At 41.2% G+C, this 21,996-nt stretch overlaps 1 protein-coding gene across 7 annotated transcripts in view; it reads left to right on the top strand.

Moving 5' to 3' along the window:
* ZNF521 (zinc finger protein 521) overlaps positions 1-21,996 on the top strand; it is a 311,483-nt gene that overhangs the window by 124,881 nt on the left and 164,606 nt on the right. For all 7 annotated transcript variants that reach the window (XM_086372915.1, XM_086372918.1, XM_086372921.1 and 4 more), the window contains one exon: positions 6,451-9,803. In XM_086372915.1, the coding sequence (XP_086229041.1) occupies positions 6,451-9,803 (3,353 nt within the window). The remainder of the gene's footprint in view (positions 1-6,450; positions 9,804-21,996) is intronic.

Here is a 21,996-nt window from a genome sequence, read left to right on the forward strand (position 1 = left end):
AAGGAGTGAATTTAATGCAGGACTGTGGGTTTTTTTTCAAAAGTATGATAGTTATGTTACTAAAGTGGCTGCTTTTCTAAAACTGTTGACATTTCTGTTGAGAATGAAAGGAAACAATTGTGTAATAATGCATAATGGTTTATTTACAGTGACCATATCCTTCAGCAATTTAGATCATTGCTTTAAAAATGTGTTGTGCAATTTGGTTAGATGATTTTAAATATGATGATGCAGAGTTGTTACTGTGATGACTCTGGGTTAACGGGACAAATATCCTTGTTACCTGTGTCTACTAAACACATATTTCAAAATATGTTCTCTCTTGATAGCACCTAACTTCTCTCAGCCTTTGTGTACCCAGTATATTTTCCTCAAGGTTCTCACTTTAATTGTCTTAAGTTAAGGAGTAGAAAAAGGACTATGAACTCTAACATAAAAGTTTGCTCCCTCTAGCAAGCTGGATAAAGAAAGAACCATTTTCCAGTCAGTGCAAGAATTAACCTGGAAAATTGTTTCGATCTCATGTTTATACCTATTGTCCTGCTATTGCTAAGTCACTTCAGTCGTGTCCGACTCTGTGCGACCCTATAGACGGTAGCCCACCAGGCTCCCCTGTCCCTGGGATTCTCCAGGCAAGAACACTGGAGTGGGTTGCCATTTCCTTCTCCAATGCATGAAAGTGAAAAGTGAAAGTTAAGTCGCTCAGTCATGTCTGACTCTAGCGACCCCATGGACTGACTGCATGCAGCCTACCAGGCTCCTCCGTCCATGGGATTTTCTAGGCAAAAGTACTGGAGTGGGGTGCCATTGCCTTCTCCGCCTATTGTCCTACACTTAAAAAAAAAATCATCCACTGAATGCACTTATTTTGATGTTAAATAATGCAATGATTGGGACTTTGCTGTTGGCTTTGACAGTAAAGAATCTGCCTGCAATCAGGAGACCTGGATTTGAACCCTGGGTAGGAAAGATCTCCTGGAGAAGGAGAAGGGAATGACTACCTACTCCAGTATCCTTGCCTGGAGAATTCCATGGACAGACGAGCCTTGTGCGCTCCAGTCCACGGGGTTTGCAAAGAGTCTGAAATGAGTGAGTAACCAGCAATGATTGTACTGCTAGTGTTTTAAGGATAAAAGAGGTGATTACAAAAGTCCATACTTGGCTTCAGAATTACCTAGCAAAATACTCATTCCAAGGTCATCTGTCTGTAAAGACCCAACATTATATCATATGTATGATAATTTAACACAGTCAGCTTGGATTTATGGTTCATTACCTTTTAGATATCACCAAGTATTTATATTTTATTTTCTTGATGACTGAATATAAACCTATGAATGCTTAAGACACTCTTTGGGCCAGTCCTTAAAGCTGATATTCCAGTGGTTCCGTTAAAAGAAAATGCTAAAATATGTTTATACTGCACATATAAGAAGCTTACATGTGAAAACGTTAATACATGCAACACATATAAGTCTTTTTGTTTACATACGCACCTTTTCTTCCAGCAATGATAGGTGCCCTAGAAACATTCACTAATCTTTGTAACACCCCAGAGGGTAAGTAGCAAGAATTATTATCTTCATATTGCAGGTGAAATACCTAGGTAGGGGCAGATTAAATGACTTGGCCAGGTCACTCTCTAAGTCCGTTATGAAGCTAGAAATAAAACTCCAGACTCTTGACTTTTAGTTTTCATTCTGAGTCATTGACCTCCAAAAACAGAGGTACCAGAGCTGTCAGTATTCAGTCTTCTTTTCCACACTTGAAAAGTAACTGGTGATCTAAATCCTGTTTCTGTTAAGGAAATCTTGCACACACATGATACTGAGTCCCTGAAGGGTGGTTTGGCGAGAACCCTGTAGTTACAGTGAATGAACTCAGGTAGCGAAGGACGTCAGTAGGCCAGCTTCTTGTGGGGCCAACCCTACAAACAACTAAAAGTATTGGAAGTTTCCATAACTTCAGAGACTCAGATAACTTCTTTAACACATTGAGTCAATCCACTTTGTTATTTGTCTTTCTCCTTAATAATTTCAGGATTGCCCATACTGTTGGAGTCAGCATTCTAAAAGACTTGGTCCCTGCCCTCCAGAAGCATGTAACTTACCCTCTCCTACATTGCAGGCAGATTCTTTACCTTTTGAGCCACCAGGGAAGCCCAACTAAGACCTGCTTGATAGTGCAAAAAATTAAAAAAAAAAAAAAAAGCTTTAGCATCCCCCTAGACCTTCCTGAACATCTTCTCTTCCTCTTTCTTTGATCTTTTTTTTATTGACTACTTGGGTTGGACTTGAAGGTGGAAGAAAAGCCGGACCCTCAGCAGCATTTTTCTTCCGTAGTGACAGGCTGTAGACAGACATTATCAGCCCCCCATTTGGCTACCAGGCAGCCCCTCCTGGGGTGTATTCGTCTGTCTGTCCCCCAGCAGCCAGGATAAAATCACAGCCAATCTTGGCTTTCTTCTTCCAGGTTGGTCCATGAGGGGCGATGGCTCATGTCAGAGAGGTAGTACTTCCTGCTCTGGTGTCTTTTTCCCTGTGCAAGCCCTCCTTCTAGCATGACTTCACTTTTCTGTTAGTGAGCACTTTCCCCCATAAATATGACCGAACAGGTGTGGCTCTGCCGCTAACTGAGTTTCCAGCTGTCCTCCTCCGATGCAGACCCAGCAAAATCTGTTGTTTTGTCCTTTCAGGCAGACTAGAGAACCATCAAGCCCGAGATGGAGATCTTCCTTGCAGGATATGGCAGTTTTGTTGCCAGAAGATGGTCGGGAAAGCCTGGCTGGCTAACAAAGACAGGCCTTCAGCGGCTGGGTGTAGTTCCAGTTCTGTATCCCTTTTGGCAGGAGCACAGAGGCTGCTGCAGTGTGGCCAGCCAGCAAAATTAGGAAATAAGGACCTCTTTTATTTACTCAGGCTGCTGAATCATGGGCATTCCTGTCTGCTTGGAGAAAAGTCAGGCGGCTCTCCTTTCCACTGCAAATCTCAGGAGTGTTCGAGACTTTCATCTCCGAGTGTTCACACACTTGTTTTAATGTGCTTTATGGAAATGCTGAAACTCAGCAAGTACAGTTGCTGTAGAAAAACATCTGCAGTAACTGTGCACACACATTTGCATCTTTAAATAGACTTTTAGGCCATGGAGTTGGTTTCCAGCAAAGTTGTATCTGTGTATCTTTATTTTTTTCCCCTTTCCTTCTTCCCGTTGTAAGAGGTATAGCTCTCCGAGAGTCAGCTAGTGTGAAGTGATTGATTCCAAAAATTAAAATTTAACGTGGACATGTTAAGTACTTCACATTGAAATGCAGAAAACTTGCCATAACACAAAAAGACATTCCTGTTAGTAGCACTTAGTGAGTGCTGAAGGGAAAAAAAGTTCAAGTTGACTCAGTAACGGGGATTGAAAGAATCCTCCATAGTTTCTTCCAGATGAAAAAAACAACTTGAAATTGTTTAGGTCTGTAGTAGCCATGTAAGCATTGTTTGAGCTGTGCATGCCAAAAAACTTAAGGTGATGGGAATGGGTAGCTTGCAGAGACTAAGGTAGACCTCAGAGAATATTGGCAACACCACCACTAATACAAAAGTCTGGGGCGATACTGATACCCTTAGAGCATGAACTAACACCCCTGGGAGTATCCTCAGTGAGTTCCTTGAGCACCCCAAGGAAAACAGGCTCAGTTATAGTCCTAGCAAATGAGCATTTTATAATTTTGACTCTAAAACAGAAATCAACTTTTTGTGGAACCTTTGTTTATTCTTCTAAAGTGGCATTCCCTACTCAAACTTTCTACTTCTGCTCAATGTCCTCCGTTCTGCAGCCTGTTAATCCGGTAGGGCAATTTCCATGCATCTCAGTTACAGAGATACATCATCTGTGATTATCACCTCTTTTCGCCAAGACCAAGTAATAGGGACAGGAGAGAGAGTGAAGAGAAGGTTTCTAGCTCCCTTGAATCTTGGTTTGAGTAAAAACTCCCGACCCTCACCTCACGTGACTGTATTTGAAATTTACAAGCTTAGGAGAACGGTTAGGTAATAGGTATAATCAGGCATGGCCACAGACAAGAACCTGATTTAAGCATGGTGTCAAGGATTGCACCGTGTGTATAATGGTCTATTGCTCTGTAATTCTTGGTGTGTTGTTATAATAATATATCATGCCGAGGCACAATCTGCAATTTAATAATAGATTCACTTGCTAAATTATCAAGCTTAAGTTCTATTCTTTTAGTCTAGATGCATGACTAATTTCTGATTCACTGTTTTCCCCAACTGTACACAGATGATATGTTTGAAAATATTTTTAAGTGAAACAATAGGATATAAGCCAAAATAATAAATGTGTGAAAAGTGATAGATTTTCTTTCTAGAATGCTGAGCCAAATTTAATAAAATATTATTTTTATAATATACATATTATATAAATATTATAAGTTTATAATATAAAAATTGTGTAAAATATTAGAAAATTTTAATTAGGAAAAAATATTTCAAGACTTTGTTTTAGGGCTACCAGCTATAGATGGCTTATTTTCTTTAAGGGAAAAGCTAAATCATCATTGAGGTTGTTTTTGTTTTTAATTTTTCAAAATAGTTTCTCTATATGTTGGCTGACAAGTTTACTTGCATATATTCTTTATAGGTATTTACCTTTAAATTGAAATCACACCAGCAATTCTCAAACTCTTTCTTATGCTGGAAACATGTTGGCTTATAGACGGATATAAATGAGGATGCAAAATCATGTGGCTTTCAACTTGTATTGCGAAGCTTTGTTGCAGTGGGCAGGAATCCAGGAATGGTGTTTGGTTGTTTTCTCAGAGTTAGATGGTTGCCATCTGGCATTGATAGTGAGATGGTGTTGTCATCAGTTTCTAGATGCAGGAAAGGAATGATCCTCATCTGTTTCCTGTGGATAAGCAAGAGGTTGATAATCTAGTAAAATCTTGTTACCTTAAAGAAAGCAGACGTGGAATTTGTTTACATAATGCTCGCCAGTTTCTCCTTTTATGTTAATAATATAGCTTGCTAGTGAACTTCAGCTTTGAAGGATTTTAAAATGTATTTGATCGCATTCTAATAGCATCTTATTTGAATACCTCAATAAGATTCTTAACCAGACCTATTCTAATAGAATCACTATCTCCACCAACCCTACTCCATGGTCCTTACTTGTCGGCATTTATGAAAAGTCTTGCTCCTTTGGAGAGTGAAAAGCTTTTGCGATGTCTTCTAATCATGAATGATAGACTAGAATTGTTTTGAAAAGTCAGAAAGAGGTTTCACAGTCTATTTAAGACGTCTCATTTTCCACTTGGATGTTAAGAAAGTGACAGAAGTAAGAGTGTACACTTGCTGCAAACATGGTTAAAAAAAACCACCTAATAGAAGGTAGAGTTACTTTATGGATAGCTCGCTAAGGTTATATCTGGCTTTCAGGCTTGTTTGTCTTCTCTTTGTTACTCATAAATCTTTCAGCATTTACCATAATCATTTATCACTTTTCCTGTTTCCAGTTTTTCACAAGTTGCTTTGTCTCCGCTCACCTCAAAGTACAGGTCCTGTTTGGCTAAGGAAGTTCATGCCGCTGAAGCTTTAGCAAAAGGAAGAAATGGCGGGTCACCTCTTGAACTTTCCAAACAAAATACACTATTACATTCTGACCCTGTGAAACTCTCATTTTTTTTCTTGATCCTGGCTGATCCTAGCCACATGTAATATCTAGTCATACCCTTCTAACATCTAATAATCCATTTTCTGGTCTATGCTATTCGAATCTTACAGTTATTGAAGAAATCCTGGTTGTCTTTTATTACACAAGACATAATTATTATTGTGTTTTCTGTCTTCTTTCATGTGCTTACTTTTTAATATTTTTTTGCTGAATGCAATAAGGTCTGTATCAATAAGAACCCCATAAAAGATTTTGGCCTGCAGAATTGCCTTTTCCTATAAAAACAAGCAAAATGCAGAGGGAATTTTTTATTAAATATTAGACATCTGGGTTGACTGCATTAATTTTAAATCATTCTTGTAATATTTCCTCTTTTCATTTGGTCCTTCAGTTGCTCACATAATATGCAAATCATTTTAGAATGAATACAAAAGAAACATTAAATATATTAAAATCTGCATTTTAATAAAATTGTCAATGCATAATATATACCTTGCTCCTAAGGAAGAATGATAAAAAGTAATAAAGGGGTAATTTAGACATCGAACTATTTAATATTGTTTTATATTTTACAAGCCAGCGAAAAGTCAACGTAGAAGAAAAGCTTTGGGCTCAGATTTGAAAGTGTTCCTTCCAAATAGTCTCTCCTCCTTTTCTTCCCCTCACAAGGTTCGGGTTGGCCCCGCCCTGTGTACTTGTTGAAAGAGTACAGTAAACTCGTTCTTGAACTCTCGACCTGGAAAGTGAAAAGTTCCCATCTTCTCATTGCAGATGGAGTGGATGTAGAGGATGACCCCACTTGCTCCTGGCCAGCTTCCTCACCTTCGAGCAAGGACCAGACTTCCCCCAGCCACGGAGAAGGTTGCGATTTTGGAGAGGAAGAAGGTGGCCCTGGACTCCCGTACCCGTGCCAGTTCTGTGACAAGTCATTCAGCCGTCTCAGCTACCTAAAGCACCATGAGCAGAGTCACAGCGACAAGCTGCCTTTCAAGTGCACCTACTGCAGCCGGCTGTTCAAACACAAGCGGAGCCGAGACCGCCACATCAAACTCCACACCGGGGACAAGAAGTACCACTGCAGTGAGTGCGACGCCGCCTTCTCCAGAAGTGATCACCTGAAGATCCACTTGAAGACTCACACGTCCAACAAGCCATATAAATGTGCCATTTGTCGCCGTGGGTTCCTGTCCTCTAGTTCCTTACACGGGCACATGCAGGTCCACGAGAGGAACAAGGACGGCTCCCAGTCGGGTTCCAGGATGGAAGACTGGAAGATGAAGGACACTCAGAAGTGCAGTCAGTGCGAGGAAGGCTTTGACTTCCCAGAAGACCTCCAAAAGCACATCGCCGAGTGCCACCCCGAGTGCTCCCCGAACGAGGACCGGGCGGCCCTCCAGTGTGTCTACTGCCACGAGCTCTTCGTGGAGGAGACCTCCCTGATGAACCACATGGAGCAGATGCACGGCGGGGAGAAGAAGAACTCCTGCAGCATCTGTTCCGAGAGCTTCCACAGCGTCGAGGAGCTGTATAGCCACATGGACGGTCACCAGCAACCGGAGTCGTGCAACCACAGCAACAGCCCTTCCTTGGTCACGGTGGGCTACACCTCCGTGTCCAGCACAACCCCGGACTCCAACCTCTCGGTGGACAGCTCGACCATGGTGGAAGCCGCCCCACCCATCCCAAAGAGTCGGGGGAGGAAGCGGGCCGCTCAGCAGACCCCGGACATGACTGTCCCCTCGAGTAAACAGGCGAAGGTCACCTACAGCTGTATTTACTGCAACAAGCAGTTGTTTTCCAGTCTGGCGGTTCTGCAGATTCACCTGAAAACTATGCATTTAGATAAGCCAGAGCAGGCCCACATCTGTCAGTACTGCTTGGAGGTACTGCCCTCCCTCTATAACCTCAATGAACATCTTAAGCAAGTGCATGAAGCTCAGGACCCAGGTCTGATCGTTTCTGCCTTGCCCGCCATAGTCTACCAGTGCAACTTCTGCTCTGAAGTTGTCAACGACCTCAACACCCTTCAGGAACACATCCGATGTTCTCATGGATTTGCGAACCCCGCGGCAAAGGACAGCAATGCTTTCTTCTGTCCCCACTGCTACATGGGGTTCCTCACTGACTCTTCGCTGGAAGAGCATATAAGACAGGTCCATTGTGACCTCAGTGGCTCCCGATTTGGGTCCCCAGTGCTCGGGACTCCGAAAGAGCCAGTCGTAGAAGTCTATTCTTGTTCCTATTGTACAAATTCCCCCATATTCAACAGCGTTCTTAAACTGAACAAGCACATCAAAGAGAATCATAAAAACATTCCCTTGGCCCTGAATTATATCCACAACGGGAAGAAATCCAGGGCCTTGAGTCCCCTGTCACCTGTGGCCATAGAGCAGACATCTCTGAAGATGATGCAGGCGGTAGGAGGGGCGCCTGCACGGCAGGCTGGAGAATATATCTGTAATCAGTGTGGTGCTAAGTACACGTCCCTGGATGGCTTTCAGACTCACCTGAAGACCCACCTGGACACCGTGCTCCCGAAACTGACCTGTCCTCAGTGCAACAAGGAGTTCCCCAACCAAGAGTCCCTGCTGAAGCACGTGACCATTCATTTCATGATCACCTCCACGTACTACATCTGCGAGAGCTGTGACAAGCAGTTCACGTCGGTGGACGACCTGCAGAAACACCTGCTGGACATGCACACCTTCGTCTTCTTCCGCTGCACCCTCTGCCAGGAGGTGTTCGATTCCAAGGTCTCCATCCAACTCCACCTGGCCGTGAAGCACAGTAATGAGAAGAAAGTATATCGCTGCACCTCCTGCAACTGGGACTTCCGCAACGAGACAGACCTGCAGCTGCACGTGAAGCACAACCACCTGGAGAACCAGGGCAAAGTGCACAAGTGCATCTTCTGCGGCGAGTCCTTCGGCACCGAGGTGGAGCTGCAGTGTCACATCACCACGCACAGCAAGAAGTACAACTGCCAGTTCTGCAGCAAGGCCTTCCATGCCATCATCCTGCTGGAGAAGCACCTGCGGGAGAAGCACTGCGTGTTCGACACCAAGACGCCCAACTGTGGCGCCAACGGGGCCTCGGAGCCGGGCCAGAAGGAGGAGGTGGAGTTGCAGACCCTACTGACCAACAGCCAGGAGTCCCACAACAGCCACGACGGCAGCGAGGAGGACGTGGACACCTCAGAGCCCATGTACGGCTGCGACATCTGCGGGGCGGCCTACACCATGGAGACGCTCCTGCAGAACCACCAACTCCGGGACCACAACATCCGGCCGGGGGAGAGCGCCATCGTCAAGAAGAAAGCCGAGCTCATCAAAGGGAACTACAAGTGCAACGTGTGCTCGCGGACCTTCTTCTCGGAGAACGGCCTCCGGGAGCACATGCAGACGCACCTGGGCCCCGTGAAACATTACATGTGCCCCATCTGTGGGGAGCGCTTCCCCTCGCTCTTGACTTTGACTGAACACAAGGTCACGCACAGTAAGAGCCTGGATACAGGAAACTGCCGCATCTGCAAGATGCCATTGCAGAGCGAGGAGGAGTTCCTGGAGCATTGCCAGATGCACCCCGACCTGCGGAACTCCCTGACGGGGTTCCGCTGCGTGGTTTGCATGCAGACGGTGACCTCCACCCTGGAGCTCAAAATCCACGGGACGTTCCACATGCAGAAGACGGGCAACGGGGCCACGGTCCAGGCCACTGGCCGTGGCCCGCACGTCCCCAAACTGTACAAGTGTGCGTCCTGTCTCAAAGAATTCCGTTCCAAGCAAGATCTGGTGAAACTGGACATCAACGGCCTGCCCTACGGTCTGTGTGCCGGCTGCGTGAACCTCAGTAAGAGCGCCAGTCCTGGGGTCAACATCGCTCCCGGCTCCAGTCGACCGGGCCTGGGCCAGACTGAGAACCTGGGGGCCGTGGAGGGCAAGGGCAAGGCCGGCGCCCCCAAGACGCGCTGCTCTAGCTGCAACGTGAAGTTTGAGTCTGAAAGTGAACTCCAGAACCACATTCAAACGGTCCACCGAGAGCTGGTGCCCGACAGCAACAGCACGCAGTTGAAAACGCCGCAAGTCTCGCCCATGCCCAGAATCAGTCCCTCGCAATCGGATGAGGTAACTCGCCTTTTTCTGATGCTTGCCCTTTATCCTCCCCAAACATCCCTTTCCGCTGTAGGTTTACCCTTTCCTCAGCTTTATTCGTTGGCTTATGCAGAGAGGTGCTTTAAATCGAAAGGCAGTGGTGTTCTTCCGCCTGGCCATTAAAAAGGATGGCTTGCTTCTTGGGAAGCAGCAGTTTGGGCTTGAATGGTGCAAAGTAGGACTAATTGCAGACTCCCTAGGATACTGTCTTCTTTGTGACTGAAGAGACCGGCTCTCATGCCAACACCACCTGAGATCTGGAATATCAGTGTAGTTTCACTGCGACTTAAAATCCCCAGATCCGACTTGTGTGTATGGCTGAGGGATAATGACATAAAAGCGAGATGTTATGAGCCGACATGCTGGCTTAGAGTAAATTAAAAAGAATATGTATATTTGTGGATAACAAATTGGGTAGGGATGGCTTTTTAATATGGCGTTGTCAACCCTCACCGTTTGTCTTTGTCTTCTGGGTGGTGAGGAAGATATTTTCTCACAACAGGAATTTTTAAGAGCCCCTCCATTTATTAAGCTCCACATGTTCCACGTTGGTTTTAAAGGCTCTCTCCCCAAGTCTTCACTCTCTGGATTTGGGTTTCAAAATGAACATTTTCTTAGCTGAAGAGTCATTTTGTGTTCCTCCCCTCCACAGTTGAAAAACAAGTTCATTTACAGTGAAATAGTTTTGTAAGTCATCCTTCCTTGAAGCTGAGCCGAGGATGGCTTGTTTTATTATAATTTCTTTCTGCTTTATCACCTGGTTTCTAATAGCTCTCTCCCCGTTCCTACCTGTCTGTATCTGGAGAGCCAACCAAAATGAAAACCCCAGGGAGACCCGTCTCTCTTCAGTCTGGGGTCACTGCCTTTTCCTTATCTTGTCTCTGCACTCACCCCCCCTCCAAGGCCCCCTGCAGCTCCCCGCAGATAGCCATCAGTCAGCTGGTAGGGGAGAGCTGAGAAGACGAACACAGAGCCCCTGTTCCCCAGATGTGGGCTCTGTGTGAACAGGCGGACTCCCCAACTTTGAAGTTGCTTTCCCCTCTCTCCTCCACAAGTAAATCCTCACCTTTCTGTCCTCTAAAGAAATGAAATCTTTTCAAACTGGAAGGACATCGTTTTGATAATGGTTCATGACGCGCATGTTGGATCAAATCATTTCTTTGCAAGGAAATATTGCTAGTTGTCATCATATGAACTGAAATGTTTCCCAACTTTTTATATCCATCATGTTTAAACCTAGAGAAAAGTTAAAGGAATAACACAAAGAACAGGTGTGTGTGTGTTTGTGTATCCATGTCACAAATCTGCCAGATAGGAATATTTTGTCAGATTTTTCTCTGTCTTTGCAACCTTTTTTTTTATTAATCTGAGCTACATGGAAGTAAATTGTAGATAACATATTTCCTAAGAATAAGGTCATTTTACTTAACCACAGTATCATTAGCCCAGAAATTATTGAAATCAGCTAAAGGTGAAAGGTACTCAGTGATGTCCGACTCTTTGTGACCCCATGGACTGACATCGACCAGGTTCCTCTGTCCATGGAATCAGCTAAAGAGATGAAATAAATCTGTACTATCTTATATGAGTCCATATTCAGATTTTCCCAAATGTTTTATTTTTAAATGCTTTTGAACAGAATTCTTTTTTTTAAAAAAAAAAGCATGTTTTCAAAAAATTATTCCTCTCTTTTGTTTTGTTATGCTTTACATATATAGAAGGGTTTTTATATTCAGGTTTAATTTAAATAGTGCCTAAAAGGGGTTTAAAATTAATTAATATGTGTGTGTATGTATGATTGTGGTGGTATGCATTTAAAGTCAAGCAAAATTCAGTTCTTATTTCTTAGTAGATTGTTTTTGGAAAGGAATTTGCCTGTTTCTTTTTATCTGTTCATGGTTTAGATTTTCTGATATTTCTAAATTGCTCTGTATTGTACCATTTAGGGAAATGCCCTGGTGGCTTAGATGATAAAGAATCTACCTACAGTGCTGGAGACTCAGGTTCAATCCCTGGGTCAGGAAGATCCCCTGGAGAAAGGAATGGCTACCTACTCCAGTATTCTTGCCTAGAGAATTCCATGGACAGAGGAGCCTGGTGGGCTATAGTTTATTGGGTCACAAAGAGTCAAATATGACTTATCAACTGAACAGCAACATAATACCATTTGAGGTGAAATATTTTAAAAATGAAGGAGGGCATTTTAATAGTCTTTACCTGTTAATTTGGTTAGAGTTGATTTGGGAAATTTGCCTTTTTTAATAGTATTTTTAAAATATCTTGGCCCAATTTATTTATTTATATTTATTCATTTTTACTCTTTGGCTGAAAGGCATGTGGGATCTTAGGTTCCCCAACCAAGATTGAACCTGCACCCCCCGCAGTGGAAGGCGAAGTCTTAACTACTGGACTGCTAGGGAATTCCAAGGGAAATTTATCTTTAAGGGATGGTCAAGTCTTCAGTTATACCTAAAATCTTAATGATAATTATAAAGCTTAACTATATCCTTCACTTACATAGAATAATACATTTAAAAGTACTTTTTAATTTTGATTCTTACAATACTGTTTTTTAAGCACCTAGCTACTGAGGGTTAAAAATGACTCCATGCAAAAGAATACCTTCTTATTAAATCTGATTAATAATAACTTGTAGCAGTGTCGTTAATTGACTAGATATTAAGATTCAGTTGTACATTTTTTCTTTGTGCCTTAACAGTACACTAATCTATTCAACATGTTTACCCTTGTTACTGTTTTTCTTTATTATGCTATTTGTCATAAAAATTTTATGTGCCTACTTCCTTTCTGATACTCTCCACCATGAAAAAATGTAAGTAGACCATATTATTTGGACTTGACATAGAAAATTATCTAAAGATATGTAAAGTTTTACAAAAATGAGCCTAAAAAAACGCATTGATGAGAAAGACATAGAGTTTTACTTTGTTCTCATTCTTTCTTAGTCAAATTAAGCCTCTCTGACTTCTCATTGTGAATATTGTGGAAATTTTTATCAGCAGAAGTAAAGGTGAAGCTATTACATAAGAGTTTGCCAAAAAGCAGGCATACCATGTAGGACTAAATTTTATCACAAAAAGAAGTATCATGTGTATGTTCATTGACTTAGATTGGAATTAAAGGACTTAGCAATGTAGGTGGTATTTTCTTCTCTTCTTCTTGCTGAGGATTGAGGCTTCGGAAGAGAAAAGAAGACCTTGGGAGATAATAAAACCTGAATACCAGATATTGTCAAGAACCAGGTTAGATTTTTCTGGACTCTGACTTACAGTCACAACGGGTAATGATAGAGACTGGAATGCATCTTCCAAAGACTGAAAAAGACGATTATTTGTTCCAGACTAGAGTACCTATTTAGAAGGGATTTAGATATAATCTATAGAAGGCTAAGTACTATATAAACCCATATAATCCAAGAAATAGATGAAAGACATGGTATGTGACAATTAAAGAAGGGTAATAGTAAGCAGCTGTCATGTGATGAAGAAATTTGGAATTGAAGACAGAAGACTTGAATTTAAATTTCCCACTTCTTCTGTGTGATGACTTCTGAATTTGTGAAAAATGTTCTCTTTGTACCAAAATTCTATGAGTATTAACCTAAATTTGCCGTGGAGACTTTGTTTTGAATAAAACACGGGAGGTGGAGGAAAACGTATTCATTTCCATTTGCTTCTCAAAGATTGACTATCAATCATATGAATTTGTACCTGCAATGATTCCATAAATGGCAGAGAGAATTTGAGGCAGGAAGAACACTGGATATCTAGCATTTTCCACATATGAAGCACCTTGCAGACTTACTGACCTTTACTACATGTTGAGTAAATGTTAGTTCTTCTTTTGGAGTTCGTTGACACTAGCCTGGCTCCCTGGTCAGGTGCTGCCCCATCTGAACCTCAAAGGGTTGTGTCCTGATGATATTGGAAGCATGTATCCATCTGCCTTCATTTCCTTAAGATCCTTCATAGCCGGGTTTCTCTGAGGGTTTATATATTCACGTTTCAGTTCACATCATCCCCACTATTCCATTGAAATTGCTCTTGCAAGGGTTCAGTTCAGTTCAGTTGCTCAGTCGTGTCCAACTGTTTGCAACCCCATGAATCGCAAGGGTTACCAATTCCATATTCCTAGATGCCTGTACGATGCCACAGAATCAAAGCTAGAAGTGACAGTGACCATCATCTGATTAAACTGCCTATTTTACAGACAGTGAAACAGACTCAGATAAATGGAGATCTAAGGTCACATGGTTAATAAGTGGCAGACAAGAGGCTCAGAGAATCCAGGCCTCCCAGTTCCAAATTCAATGCCAGGCCCATCGTAGGCAGATGCCTCTGGGCCATGTCTGGCTGGTGGTTCTCCCAGAACCTTTCCCCACCCAGGGTAGTATGGCAGGACAGCTGGCTCATGCAGAAACCCACGTGACTCAGTGACTAGAACCTCGAAGGTGTCAAATACATTTGTGTTGTTCTTCTGCATTCCCACACTATAGGATTGCTACTCCTATTCTGACCGCATTTGGACTCAAGTCTTGTTTTGTTATTGAACTTCTGTTCTCGATATTCTGAGTGTTTGTGGATCTATTGTTGTTACCCCACTCCACTTCAAGGTCTGTGTTCTCAAGAAAATTGTTGCTGTGCCGCCAAGATTGCCACTGGTCTCCAGTCCATCTCCACAGCACTCTACAGAGTGGGTGGCCCTCCCCTTGCTGCGCCTCTCTCTGACTTCATGATGTCCCGCCTCCTAGTTTTCTTCCTTCTTCTGCCTCTAGCGATTTCTTGTCCTCTGCCTGTTCCAAAAGTGTAGGAATTCTTCAGTCCTCTTTCTTCTGTATCTATTCTCTCCATAGCATCTCATCCATTCATGCTGCAGTAACTGTTTCTTTACCAACATTTCCCAAATATGTTTCTAGCCTAGTTCTTCTCTTTATTCCAGATTATTGTGTTCCACTGACAGTTTAACTTTGCAATTTGTATCTCTTTTAGCCTTCTGAAGTTTATTGTGTACTTCCTGAACTCTCGATTCTCTCACCTGAAGCCTATCTTTTCCCAAACTTCCATCATTTTTGGTAAAGGTATCCATGCTACACCCAGTTATCAAGCAAGAAACCCAGGAATCCCTCGTTTTCTAGGTCCCTAACTTTCCCTCTTCCCCCACGTCTAATCTGTTAGTCCTGTAGATTCTACCTCCAGTGAGCATCCCATCCACCTCTTTGCATCTCCAAAGCCATCATCGTGGTCCAGGCTGTAGTCATTTCAGGATATCTCAGTAGCCTTCTAAGAAATTGCTCTTCTGCCTGCTTCTCATCCAGTCTTCCTGCTGAAGTGGGAAGGCATCTTGTGGGCATGTCAGTCAATCTCAGGATGTCACATAGAATTCTTCAGTGCCTTTCCATTTCTCTCAAATAAAATTCCAACCTCTCACCAGTTTATGAGGCCGTGCACATCCCGGCCAGCTTGGCTGCCTTCATCGTGTTCCAGCGTTGCCTCCGTGTGCTAAGTGCCTTAGCCTCCCAGCCTCCGGCGGGGTGCCGTGTCTGCTTTGGAGTCTTCACCTGTCTTGCTTCCTCACCTGACCTGCACTTCTCAATCAGCTTCTCTGTACCACTTGCTCTTTCTAAGCTGTAAGTGGGCCTTGCCTGAAAATCTTATCAAAAAGTTGGTTTCCTCCTAAAGATTTTCTTTTAAAATAGTCATTTTTCTTTACTTATTTCCATCTTCCCTTTTCTCACCTATGAACATCCAACAACTTATCACAAGAGCTTGATAAATATCAATTGAATAAATCAACATAATATCAGTACTTCAGAGTGACAAAATAGTGTATACTCCATCTTTGGATGTATATGCAGGTATTGTTGTTGTTATTTAGTCTCTAGGTCATGTCTGACTCTTTGCGACCCGCTGGGACTGTAGCCCACCAAGCTCCTCTGTCTATGGGATTTCCCAGGCAAAGACTATGGGAGTGGGCTGTCATGTCCTTCTTCAGGGGACCTTACTGACCCAGGAATCAAACCCACATCTCCTGAATCTCCTATATTGGCAGGCGGATTCTTTACCACTGAGCCACCTGGGAAGCCCAGATGCAGGTATATCTAGTAACTCATACCCACAGAGGTAAATAAGTTTACCCAAACTAATGAGATGCTTTAAAATAAGGTGTGATCAAAACATATTAAATAGGCTAAAAGACTTGAAATTTCCAACAATTCAACTATCATCTTCAGTGTGAAGGTCTGATTTAAGTGTCTCAAATTTGATATTCTTCCTTTATAGTTCCTACACTGAAAATAGAAATGTACATGTAGACAATTTCAGAGCCTACTTAAGCTCCAGAATTGTTTTTTGATTTATTTTGTATAATAAAAATTTCCATATGAGGTTAAAAGAAAAATGTCAAAGTTTTTGTATCTCAAATGGCTGGTGCTAAGTTTTGCTAAGCTATAGAAGGCAATGGCAACCCACTCTTGCCTGGAAAATCCCATGGGCAGAGGAGCCTGGTAGGCTGCAGTCCATGGGGTAGCTAAGAGTCAGACACGACTGAGCGACTTCACTTTCACTTTTCACTTTCATACATTGGAGAAGGAAATGGCAACCCACTCCAGTGTTCTTGCCTGGAGAATCCCAGGGATGGGGGAGCCTGGTGGGCTGCCATCTATGGGGTCACACAGAGTTGGACACAACTGAAGTGACTTAGCAGCAGAAGCAAAAATAAATGAGTTACGTTTCCTCTAAATAAATAATATCTTAAAATTATGTAGAAAAATGACATGACCAAATAGATATGTAAAATTCAAAATGCTCTTGGAATACCCTTAGTTGCTTTGCCAAGTTTAATCTGCTTTCAGATTTATTGTTGTTGTGTTCAGTATTTGTTTGGCATCTACAGTGCACTGGAACGGGGAGTTAATGACCCCTGGCATAAGCACTGGGTGTGGAACATGGAAGTAACTGCCTGCCATCCGCTGTGATGCACTGATCATTGCATCACGCATTGAATTTGCCACCACTGTCATCCCTAGATTGTCCCTGCATTTACTTCCAGTTCTGGATTTTTTTTTTGCTGAGGCTTCCACGTGCATACAGTATCTTTTAGAAGTTATGGAATTCAAAAAGAAAAATGTTTTTGTATACCACCTTGAATCTTGAATTTCACATCTTTGTTCCTTGAGTACTAGGCAGAAGAGTCTTAAATCACCCTCTGTAGTGGTAGAATTCTGTTTAGCAGGAACATTTACATTTTGGCTGAAATTATGTTGAAGTAGAGATTAGTGAGTATATAAGATGCTTTTGAGTAATGAAACAAAATTGAAAGCTACATTCTGGATCTCTTAGTATTGTATGGCACCACCTTCTACATAATACAGATGCAGTTTTCATTGTATTTTCTCTTTCTAGAAATCTAGCAGCCTTATGGCTTTTAAAAAACCTAAATAGCCAGTTCTCTTATTTATATATATATTTTCGCTGTTTAAATGTGCATGTTTCTAAGGGTTCTACTTTTAATATGTTTGTCTCTGCCCTTACCCTCGTTTCCTATTACTGACTTATTATCCCATACAGATGACTAACATCAGATTTCAGCTTGCAACCCCTTGTTCAGCACCATCTTAGATTTTCAGCTACCTATTTGCCATTTCCAGTTGAACACTGTGCTAGCCGTTTGATCAAATCATAATTTCTTTTTTTCTCTCTAATTTTTGTCTGTGTTCCATTATTCCCCTAATTATCCTCATTTGAAGCGTTGTGTGCATCTCTTAAATCTTGTGTGGTCTCCTGATCTTTTGAGTCACTCACTCTCCAGGTGTTACATTTTCTCTTCTCTTTGTATCTCCCACATTCTCTCTCCAGTCCAAGTCTTATCCTTGTAAACTAACTGGTCTCTTTCACTCCCTTCCTATCATAATTCTCAACATACAACAAATACATGTTAAGTGAAAAAGATATCTTTAAAACCCCATAAATTTTAAAATTAAACCACCCATGGAACAAAGAGAAAATAGCAATTAAAAACACGTCAAACGGAAAAATAGCTACCTTTTAAAATTTGTAAGATACAAATTAAACTAGTATTGACAGGGAAAGGTATTATAACATAAAAATATGTATTAGAAATTTTTAAAAACTTAATATCAATGAGATAAACATAAAACTTGAGACATTAGAATCAGAGCAAGAGAATAAACCCATAAAAAAAGTAGAAATGAAGGAAATAGTAAAACTAAGAGCAAAAAGTAATGAAATATAAAACAACAAGGAGGCCAACAAAGTAAAACATGAAGTTTTTTAAAAGACTAACAAAGTTTACAAACTTCTGGCAAGCTTAGTCAGGTTAAAACAACAAGAAATCAATAATATGAATAATTAAAGGGGAGCCATAACTTCACATGTGTAGAAGTTACAAAGATAGTTGGGAAACCATTACACATATCAAAATAACTGAAATAAAAAATGCATGAATTATTGTTTTCAAGAGAGAAGACCAATTGGAACTCTCTTACTTTACTGGTGGGAGTATAATTTTGTATAACTGCCTTAAAAAATCTGTTGGGCAGTATATACCAAAGCTGATTACTAGCTTACTCTATGATTCATCAATCTATTTCTAGGCTTATGTCTAAGAGGAGTAAATACATACATTTAACAAGTAATGAAGAAGAATATTAATAGCTTTTGCATATATGCTTTAATCTGGAGTCAGTTGAAGTGTCGAAATAGAAGAAATAAATACATTGACATGTAGTTATTTCATTCATATAATTAAATACTACACAGAAATAAAGAAGAGTGAGCTACTGCTGTGTAACAGCTTGGATGACTCTTGTAAGAATGATGACAAAGAAAAGGGAATCAGACACATCCTACTGCAGAACTCTACTTATATAGAATTTAAGAATGGGCAAAACTAATTTGATTATTGAAGTCAGAATAGTTACCTTTGGCATAATATCAATTGGGAAAGGGCAGAAAGGAGCCTTTTGGTTGCTAAAAATATTCCATATCTAGATCTATGTGGTGGTTACACACCATTGTAAAATTTCATAAATCAGGCAGTGTACTTCATCAGGCAATATACTTAACGTTAAATAGCATACACATATTTAACATGTGTATGTTATTTCTTAATAAATATTTTGCAGAATGTACTGAAAACACATAAGATAAAGAATAAAATGATACTGTGTAGAACTTTATGCTAATAACTGGATAATTTTGATTATATGGGAACAGTCTTAGGATAATATGTTACCAAAAGCTGGCTCAAAAAAAAAAAAAATGAGAGAAGTAGAATGATTGCATAAATACTAAAGAGTAAATAAATTGTTGAAAACCTTCCCACAAAGAAAATACCAGATCATACAGATAATTCAAAAGCTGTACCAGGAAGTACAAAAAGAGGGAACACTTCAGTTCATTTAATGAATCTAGTAAAATCTTGTCAAAACCAGGCAAAGGTAGAAAAAGGAAATTTTAGGGAAGTTTTACTCATGATTTTGTATTTTAAATTTTTAAATAATATGAACAAATTAATTATGTTAAAAAAGATTTTATACAAAAACTAAAGTGATTTTAAAGAAATTTTTTTTTTTTGTTTTTAGTACATTCTGCAAAAAACTAAAGATCCAGTTTCCCCCTCAGTCAGTCTCTCCCATCAGGAAGCTTCCATAAGGCTCTTATCCTTCTCCATCAGAGGGCAGACAGACAGAAAACCACAATCACAGAAAACTAACCAATCTAATCACATGGACCACAGCCTTGTCTAACTCAATGGAGCTATGAGCCATGCCATGTGGGGCCACCCAAGATGGACGGGTCACAGTACAGAGAATGACAAAATGTCCACTGGAGAAGGGAGTGGCAAACCACTTCAGTATTCTTGCCTTGAGAACCCCGTGAACAGTATGAAAAGGCAAAATGATAGGACACTGAAAGAGGAACTCCCCAGGTCAGTAGGTGCCCAATATGCTACTAGAGATCAGTGGAGAAATAAGTCCAGAAAGAATGAAGAGACAGAGCCAAAGCAAAAACAACACCCAGTTGTGGATTTGACTGGTGATGGAAGCAAGGTCCATCTGTAATGGACCTTGATGATGTAAAGAACAATATTGCATAGGAACCAGGAATGTTAGGTCCATGAATCAAGGCAAATTAGAAGTGGTCAAACAGGAGATGCAAAGAGTGAACATTGACATTTTAGGAATCAGCAAATTAAAATGAACTGGAATGGGTGAATTTAATGCAGATGACCATTATATCTACTACTATGGTCAAGAATCCCTTAGAAGAAATGGAGTAGCCATCATAGGCAACAAAAGAGTCTGAAATGCAGTACTTGGATGCAACCTTAAAAATGACAGAACGATCTCTGTTCATTTCCAAGGCAAACCGTTCAGTACCACAGTAATCCAAGCATATGCCCCAACAAATAACGCGGAAGAAGCTGAAGTTGAACGGTTCTATGAAGACCTACAAGACTTTCTAGAACACCCAAAAAAGATGTCCTTTTCATTATAGGGGACTGGAATGCAAAAGTAGGAAGTCAAGAAACACCTAGAGTAACAGGAAAATTGGCCCTGGAGTACAGAATGAAGCAGGGCAAAGTCTAATAGAGTTTTACCAAGAGAACGCACTGGTCATAGCAAACACCCTCTTCCAACAACACAAGAGAAGACTCTACACATGGACGTCACCAGATAGTCATTGCTGAAATCAGATTGATTATATTCTTGGCAGCCAAACATGGAGAAGCTCTATACAGTCAGCAAAAGCAAGACTGGGACCTGACTGTGGCTCAGATTATGAACGCCTTATTGCCAAATTTAGACTTAAATTGAAAAAAGTAAGGGAAACCACTAGACCATTCAGATATAACCTAAGTCAAATCCTTTATGACTCTACAGTGGAAGTGAGAAATAGATTTAAGAGACCAGATCTGGTAGAATACCTGATGGACTATGGACAGAGGTTCATGACATTGTACAGGAGACAGTGATCAAGACTATCCCCAAGAAAAAAAAATGAAATGCAAAAGAAAAGAGAAATGAAGTGCAAGAAAAGAAATGCAAAAAAGCAAAATGGCTGTCTGAGGAGGCCTTACAAATAGCTGTGAAAAGAAGAGAATTGAAAAGCAAAGGAGAAAAGGAACAGTACTCCCATTTGAATGCAGAGTTCCAAAGAATAGCAAGGAGAGATAAGAAAGCCTTCTTCACTGATCAGTGCAAAGAAATAGAGGAAAATAATAGAATGGGAAAGACTAGAGATCTCTTCAAGAAAATTAGATATACCAAGGGGACATTTCATGCAAAGATGGGCTCAATAAAGGACAGAAATGGTATGGACCTAATAGAAGCAGAAGATATTAATAAGAGATGGCAGGAATACACAGAAGAACTGTACAAAAAAGATCTTCATGACCCTGATAATCATGATGGTGTGATCACTCACCTAGAGCCAGACATCCTGGAATGTGAAGTCAAGTGGGCCTTAGGAAGCATCACTACGAACAAAGCTAGTGGAGGTGATGGAATTCTAGTTGAGCTATTTCAAATTCTAAAAGATGATGCTGTGAAAGTGCTGCACTCAATATGCCAGAAATTTTGGAAAACTCAGCAGTGGCCACAGGACTGGAAAAGGTCAGTTTTCATTCCAGTCCCAAAGAAAGGCAATGCCAAAGAATGCTCAAACTACCACACAATTGCACTCATCTCACACACTTGTAAAGTAATGCTCAAAATTCTCCAAGCCAGGCTTCAACAATACGTGAATCATGAACTTCCAGATGTTCAAGCTGGTTTCAGAAAAGGCCGAGGAACCAGAGAACAAATTGCCAACATCTGCTGGATCATCAAAAAAGCAAGAGAGTTCCAGAAAAACATCTATTTTTGCTTTGTTGACTATGCCAAAGCCTTTGACTGTATGGATCACAATAAACTGTGGAAAATTCTTCAATAGTTGGGAATACCAGGCTATCTGACCTGCCTCTTGAGAAATCTGTATGCAGGTCAGGAAGCAACAGTTAGAACTGGACATGGAACAGCAGATTGGTTCCAAATAGGAAAAGGAGTATGTCAAGGCTGTATATTGTCACCCTGCTTATTTAACTTATATGCAGAATACATCATGAGAAACGATGGGCTGGAAGA

This window comes from Bos grunniens, chromosome 24 (genome assembly GCF_055505025.1).
Source record: "Bos grunniens cultivar Pamir isolate PY7600 chromosome 24, Bosgru_T2T1.0, whole genome shotgun sequence".
Taxonomy (NCBI): Eukaryota; Metazoa; Chordata; class Mammalia; order Artiodactyla; family Bovidae; genus Bos; species Bos grunniens.